The sequence below is a fragment of the Ictalurus punctatus genome, chromosome 19, assembly GCF_001660625.3.
Source record: "Ictalurus punctatus breed USDA103 chromosome 19, Coco_2.0, whole genome shotgun sequence".
Taxonomy (NCBI): Eukaryota; Metazoa; Chordata; class Actinopteri; order Siluriformes; family Ictaluridae; genus Ictalurus; species Ictalurus punctatus.
The window spans coordinates 16845892-16852879 of NC_030434.2; the positions used below are offsets into that span (position 1 = coordinate 16845892).

Below are 6988 nucleotides of genomic sequence, written 5' to 3' on the forward strand. Positions count from 1 at the left end.
AAACCTAAACTTCTATGATAAACTAATTAGCATATGTGTAATTATACAGTGTGGGTGTGAATTTATTTAGATGCACACACACACACACGCACACACACACACACACACACACACACACACACACACAAACCACACAGTACTCCCTGATGGCTTTAGGGCAAGAAAATACTTTCCATCCATCAGTCTCTGTCTGCAAATTGTTAAATACTGCCATGTGACACACACATCGAATGGGTCGCTCCTTAAACCTGGAATTTGCAAGCATTTTAGTCACTTTTCACTACTTTTAAATCTTTTAGTGCATTGTGGCAGTTTTACCCGAGTGTGTAGATGTAAGGCAGAGGACACAGTGAGCTCAAAGGCTCATTTTTATATAGTATTTAATACCATACATCACTGTAAACAGCTTTGTGACTTCAGGTCATTGCACATCACTAAAGGAATCTCTAATCTCAGTTTGCGTTGTGGTTGTGCTTACAGGTATATAAACATGTTTCAGGTTATAAATGGAGTGTAACTAATCTCCTAGACAATTAGCTACATGCAATAGTCATATCACACACAGGTGATATTTATTCTCTAATCTAAAGATGAATCATTTAAATAAAACATGCTGAAGCATACTCAGGTAACAATAAAAGTATCATATCAAAGGTTCTATTGGCACCCTGTCCAGGGTGTACCCCGCCTTGTGCCCAATGCTCCCTGGGATAGGCTCCAGGTTCCCTGTGACCCTGAAAAGGATTAAGCGGTATAGAAGATGGTTGGATGGATCAAAGGTTCTGCAACCATACATCAAGTCTTAGCAGGTCAATATAATCAGTGGTTTATCATTTCATCTTTTCTTTTGCTTCCTCCATCAGTCTCTCGCTTTCTCTCTCTCGCCCCTCCTGTGTCCCCTGGGCCTGTGGAATTACATCTCGTCCCCTCCTACTCTTCCTCCCTCTCTCGTACCCTGTGCCAGGACTGACTGCTGCGGTTGTGCTACCTGCAGCACACACACTCTCTCACACACTCTGCCTGAGCCATGGCCCGGCTGCACGTAGCTCTCCTGGCCCTGCTGCCCATCGTCCTCATCCTAACTGGTGAGTGTCTCATTCAAGGTGTGTGAGAGGATGTGTGTGTGAGTGAGGAGAAAGGATGAAGCAACGAAATAAATGTTTACTCATTATAGCGCCTTTCATATCTAAAATGTAGATCAAGGTGCTTTAGACATGGTTGAAAGATATATAATACTGAAAATATTCTGATCTGTTTGAAAATATTTATTATGATTTAAAATGAGCTAAGGATAAAAGATAAATATTTATACAAAACCTTTATTAGATAATGTATAAAAAAAAACAAGTATTTAAAAATAAATATAAAGTCAGAAATTTAACAAGTCATTTTCAACCTTTTTTTTGTTTTGTTTTTTTAAAAAAAGTCATTGCTGAATTTCTTGTGGTAGGAATTTCATAACTTTCATAAGCCTTGGTACCTTTGTGTTTTAATCCTAAGCCATTTAAAAGATCATTTAGAGATAATGTAGGGCATACTCTCACTTTGACTATTAAGTCGATTTCATCATTATTTAAAAAATTATAAAAAATGAAAAATCTACCGTGAATTGTCCTTAGTGAGGGAACATGTAAACATGGAATATCCGTAATATTTTATATTTGTGTTGGTGGCTGCTATATTTTGCCCATCCTGTTTATGAGCATTTTCTTAAAAATCTCACATGCATTAGACATTAGACAAAGTGCGTTTGTAGAGAAAATTGTTTAAAAAAATAAAACTATAAAAGGTTTTACATATTAAAATACATAATTTATTTGTCTCAAACGCTGATGAAAGATGTCCAGTTTCCTCCCCAACGAAACCTGAGATCAATACTTTTACCTCCAATACAATACCTCCTCTCATTAAAACTATTTCCTTCCCTCCTCCCTCTCTCTAGTGCTGTCTGAGGTAGAAAGTGCAGCAGTGAAGAATGGAAAAGAAAAAGCCAATGAACGGCATGGTGAGTTCAACACACACACACAGATTTGCACACACACATATTTTAATAAAAGCTGTAGTTCTTGTAATAATAATAATAATAATAATAATAATAATAATAATAATAATAATAATAGGTTTCCTTGTGGAGACTGGCCAAATTTCCCCACAACGTCAAACTTGGCAGGTGTTCTTATCCTTGTGGGGAAAGTTGGCTGGTCTCCACCAAGATACACTATATACCCAAAAGTATGTGGACACCTGACCATCAAACCCTTACGTCAAACTGTTGCCACAAAGTTGGAAGCACACACTTGTATAGGATGTCTCTGTATGATGTAGCATTGAGATTTCTCTTCACTGGAACTAAGTGGCCCAACCATGTTCAAGAAGGACAATGTCCCTGTGCACAAAGAAAGGTCCATGAAGACATGGTTTGCCAAGGTTGGAGTGGAAGAACTTGAGCATCCTGCACAGAGTCCTGACCTCAAACCCACTAAACACCACTGAGATAAACTGGAACACCCCAGACCTCATCACCTACAGTTACATCAGTGCCTGAGCTCACTAATGCTCTTGTGGCTGAATGATCACCAATCCTCACAGCCACGCTCCAAAATCTAAAGGAAAGCCTCCCAGAAGAGTGGAGGTTATTATAAATGAAAAGGGGGGATAAATCTGGAATGAGATATTCAACAAGTACATACTGTACTGTAAGTGATTAGTCAGGGTCCACATACGTTTGCCATATAGTGTATAAAAACATTCACAAAGAGAGAGAAAGAAAGAGATCTCAAGGAAAACCTGTATGTGGTCTTTGTATTTCTTCTGTAATCACTCTACCCTGTAGGATCATCTAAGAAGGTTTTCGTTCCAGCATCAGATGCATCAAACGTTTTCAAGCGTCGTGGCCGCAGGTCCCCATATTCATACACAGAGTATGTAGGTGAGTTGCGCTGCGATCCGGCCCTTCTTAACTGAGCCACTTCAGAAGTCCAACAAATACTATTAAGCGTTAAGTCACACAGAGGAGCGTATTCCTTTAATCATTTATATGAAATAGACACAGCAGCTAATCCTATGATCTTAAGTGAGGGAAGCATTTTAGGCAACTTGACTATTAATTCCCCCCTGATGGATAGAAAACACTCATGGAGCAGTGCAAGTGTGTGAATGGTTGTGAGTGTTGGGGAAGGATGAGGAAAGATATCTGTGAGGATCACCAGGACAGTGTGGAGCTGCTTACCCATGAGGAGCAAGGTAGAGCAAATATGGCACGCACACACTCACACTTCAGTGAGCCACATCAGAGTGTTTTGATTTTTATTTTCAAGCTCGCATGTGGGTGTGTGTGATGACGCTGCAGAACACAGACTGGAGAAAAAGAAACAGCTGGAGCTGAGAGTGGAATGTGCCGACGCAGGACAGAGAGAAAATAGAAGACAGATTAATACGGTCCTTAATGATCGGGCCAGAGAGTTTCAGTTCACTTTGTATTCTGGCAGCTGTCAGAATGAAGGAATGAAAGAGAAGTCCCATCTCCCACTCAGTCAAAGAAAGCAAGGATAAAAGATCTTTGTGTGTGTATGTGTGTGTGAGTAAAAACTGTTATAAAAAAAGAAAAAGAAAAAGGAAAAAAAGATACACAGATTTAAACACCCCTACAACAGGCCATACCATTTCTTCACTGCCTAAAACTTATCGCCATCATTACAAATTTATTCACTGTTAGGAAAACTATAAGTATCTAGGACAAACTTATTTTGTGACTAAGCTTAATTTAAATGGAACAGTGCTAACAACCTATTTGTTTAACCACATTGTTATTTAAATGAGTTAACTTCTAATATTATTTAACTCATCCTGCATCTGTTGGCGCACTAGTTTATTTGCTAGCTACAACAATAAGCCTCTGATTTGTAGGTACATTGCTACATTGGGGTCAGTCTCACCCCCCAGAAACACCTATTAGTGCCACTATATTGTAAGTAAAATACAAGTTCTTTCTTTCATATTTATCAGAACTAAGTAAAAAGTAAAAATTACTTTTTATTTTATTTTTAAATGATTGAATTGCCCTAACCAAAATTGGCAAAACTGCCACAAAGAAATCAGAAAGATAACAACTATAATAGATAGTTCATGTTAACCCTCTTCAGATATCATTGTTTAATTTGCACTCTGCTACCAACAAGTAACCAGTAAGGAGAGAGGAGAATCTCTAATTGTTCATCAACATACCCATGTGCCATGTATTTTGGTGGCATAGGTTTGGAAGTAACACTGAAAGCAGGTGGGATTATTTATTTTAATTTCTGTTTCCGAAATCACTGACTACACCAGAGGTCTCCAATGTCTGGCCCCAGAGCCAAACACAGACCTCGGCTTCACTCTTATAATGAAGGGTCTTTCCCCCCCTCAGAATACACAAATGAATTTACTGAATGATATTTAGTAATAGCGACAGACAAAAAGTGCAACGTTAACAGTGAGAAGGAGCAATTTCGAAAAAGCTGGAGATAACAATACTGTTTCACTGAAAGCCAAAGAAAATGTGTCTGATACGTCAAAAGACCATTGAGGTAATTAAGGAATTTAATATCATGAGACATTATCAAATAAATCATGGGAATTGTAAAATGATAGGATTGAGAGGATAAGTCACAGAACCTGAAGCAGCTGGACGCTCTCCAGAGCAAACATGGGACAGAACATTACCAGAGCTAATACGTGGCAATGCATCTAACCACTAAGAATGGAAAAGCTTTCACGAATCCTTGAAAGAGTCCTTAACTAAATTAATCAATGTTATTTGTCTCAAAAAGGAGCAAGAATATCATCCTGTGTCACAACTACAGCTGCCGGGTGATACCCTGCTCCAGTTATTCCACTTAAACTCACTAGATTTGAGTTCTAAATTAATATTTTGGTGACCAGTCCTCTGGAATGTTGTTGTTTTCTAATCGTCCCCCTTTGGGGGGGGGGGAAAAAAAAAAAAGTCTGGACAACCCTGGACTACACCTTCGTGCTTTAATTACTCTAGTAGTGAATGCTTACCACCATATGCATATCATCATGCCCGAACAAATATACTTTATTTTTATTTATTAAGATCACTTATTGAGATCTGATTGCGTTATGCTGCCAATAGTTGATAGTCGGTGACAGTAGTGATGCGTGTAAAACTAAGTGGCTAAGTAAGTATTTCGCTTGTATGTGAGCTATATGATGTGTGTTGTAGTAGTTGCTGTGTCTAACCTGACGGACTAGAAAATGTCTGCACTGAATGTCATGCTTGGCTTTGTTTTGCCAACAATAGGTGAAAGTTCGCCCAAGATTTCCTTACTTAAAAAAAAAAGAAGAAAAGGAAGAAAAAGACAAACCATTTAACTGTTAAATAAGCATTTCTGAATAATTAGGCAAATTGTTCTATTCTGCAATTAATGGTCCAGACAGATTGTTGTTCTTGTTACAAAGAACATTATTGCTTAGTTTTCCCATAGTTTATGTGGGTAATTTAGACTGTGCCATTTCAGTTTACCTTCAACTCAACAGCCGGGAGGGGGGCTGAACAAAATCAAATTAAAGCCAGCTTCAGTGTGTACCTAAAAAGTCAAAAGATAATGCTTTCTTTCCCTGCAGCGGAGCATAAGTTGCAGTCAGCTGCCTCCGAGCGCAGGAGGGAGTACTATGAGGAGCAGAGCAATGAGTATGAAAACCATCTGGAGGAGAGCCGAAATGGTAAGATGTGTCTGTTGCTATATTAGTTTGGCTCCAATGCTTAAAAAAACAAACAAACAAAAAAACCAGCAGGCCCATTAATAAGCTGCTGCTGTCTGGAGGAGTAATCAACATCTGATGAGTGAAATAGCACACTAATCCAAGCAATCACAACCTGCTGTTTGACACACGGCAGTGTAGAACCTGAAAACTAAAGCAAGCTGCAATACCAAAGCTTAATTTATAGTAAAAAACAATCTGTATTTATAATATCAGATTTCCTATTTGGTAAGACTAGGCAAAAATATGTATGATCAAAGCACAATAAATGAATAAATCTACAATCATTCATGAAAATTAATACAAATCATTAGTCTTTTTAATAAAAAAAAGAAAAAAAAGAACAAGAACTACAAATAGCCCACATTAAATAAGTCCATCTTGAAGCACAGGTGTAGCGCTTGTGTGATGTAAGAAATGCTTCTACCAGCTGAGCTGCAAGTGATTCAGAATAACTGTATGCTTGCCTCAACTGAGTAAAATGCTCAGGATGAGCTACACTGCTTCATGAGATCAGAAAGATGCTGGAGGTAAAGCATTAAGCCTTTAGTCACAAGCAGGACTTTATTGTCAATGTGGAAGTCATTAGGTATAGCTAATTCAGTGCTCTGAATTTCTTTTCCTGGAAAGAATACTGACGGACACATTCTGAACTAGCTGAAGCGCGCACTGGTTTCTCAGGGTCATGTAGGGTTAGCATGTGCCTTATATTGGATTGCGTTAAATAATATATAATTTACAAGCCAGCTTGAGAGAAGCAATATCTGTAACAGAACAATTTGTCACTAAAGTCATGTCTATACTCTTTCTTACCATTTTCAGAGCAGTATGAAAGGAACCGTGAGAATGCCGAGCAATGGAGGGAGTATCACTATGACGGGCTCTACCCACAATACCCACATCACCGCCCTTATGTCTAAGCGTCTCATAAAACCTTGCATGGCTGAGGGTCATGCACAGTTGTAGCAATTTTTTCTTGAAATTGATTTAATCTGCACTTTTTTTTTATATATAAATAATATATCTATCTCTTCTAAGTGCAATCATTTCAGAACATGGTGAATATATACTGCTTGCAATCCAATCTGATTATATTCCTTCTTAACTTGCATCATCTGTTTTTAATTGTAAAAATTTCGTAATCATTTTGTATGCTTTACATATAGTTATAATAAAAGTATATGGTGGATGAGAAACGTTTTTTATATGAATACTATTTTTTTGG

At 38.0% G+C, this 6988-nt stretch overlaps 1 protein-coding gene across 3 annotated transcripts; it reads left to right on the forward strand.

The window, feature by feature from the left end:
- The first annotated feature begins 935 nt into the window (after window positions 1–935).
- On the forward strand, window positions 936–6959 carry ucmaa (upper zone of growth plate and cartilage matrix associated a). Of its 3 annotated transcripts, none has more exons than XM_047162066.1 (5): window positions 938–1085; window positions 1943–2005; window positions 2861–2929; window positions 5626–5724; window positions 6586–6943. In XM_047162066.1, exons 1-5 carry the CDS (start codon window positions 1028–1030, stop codon window positions 6681–6683), a joined length of 387 nt encoding a protein of 128 aa, XP_047018022.1. In that variant the 5' UTR covers window positions 938–1027; the 3' UTR covers window positions 6684–6943.
- Window positions 6960–6988: the final 29 nt, after the last annotated feature.

What these genes read in the sequence shown, in the direction of transcription:
- ucmaa (XM_047162066.1), top strand. Translation starts at nt 1,028, where the DNA reads ATGGCCCGGCTGCACGTAGCTCTCCTGGCCCTGCTGCCCATCGTCCTC. An exon ending in AAAAGCCAATGAACGGCATG is followed by an intron (nt 2,006 to 2,860) that starts GTGAGTTCAACA and finishes TTTTCGTTCCAG; the next exon opens with CATCAGATGCATCAAACGTT. An exon ending in TCTGGAGGAGAGCCGAAATG is followed by an intron (nt 5,725 to 6,585) that starts GTAAGATGTGTC and finishes TACCATTTTCAG; the next exon opens with AGCAGTATGAAAGGAACCGT.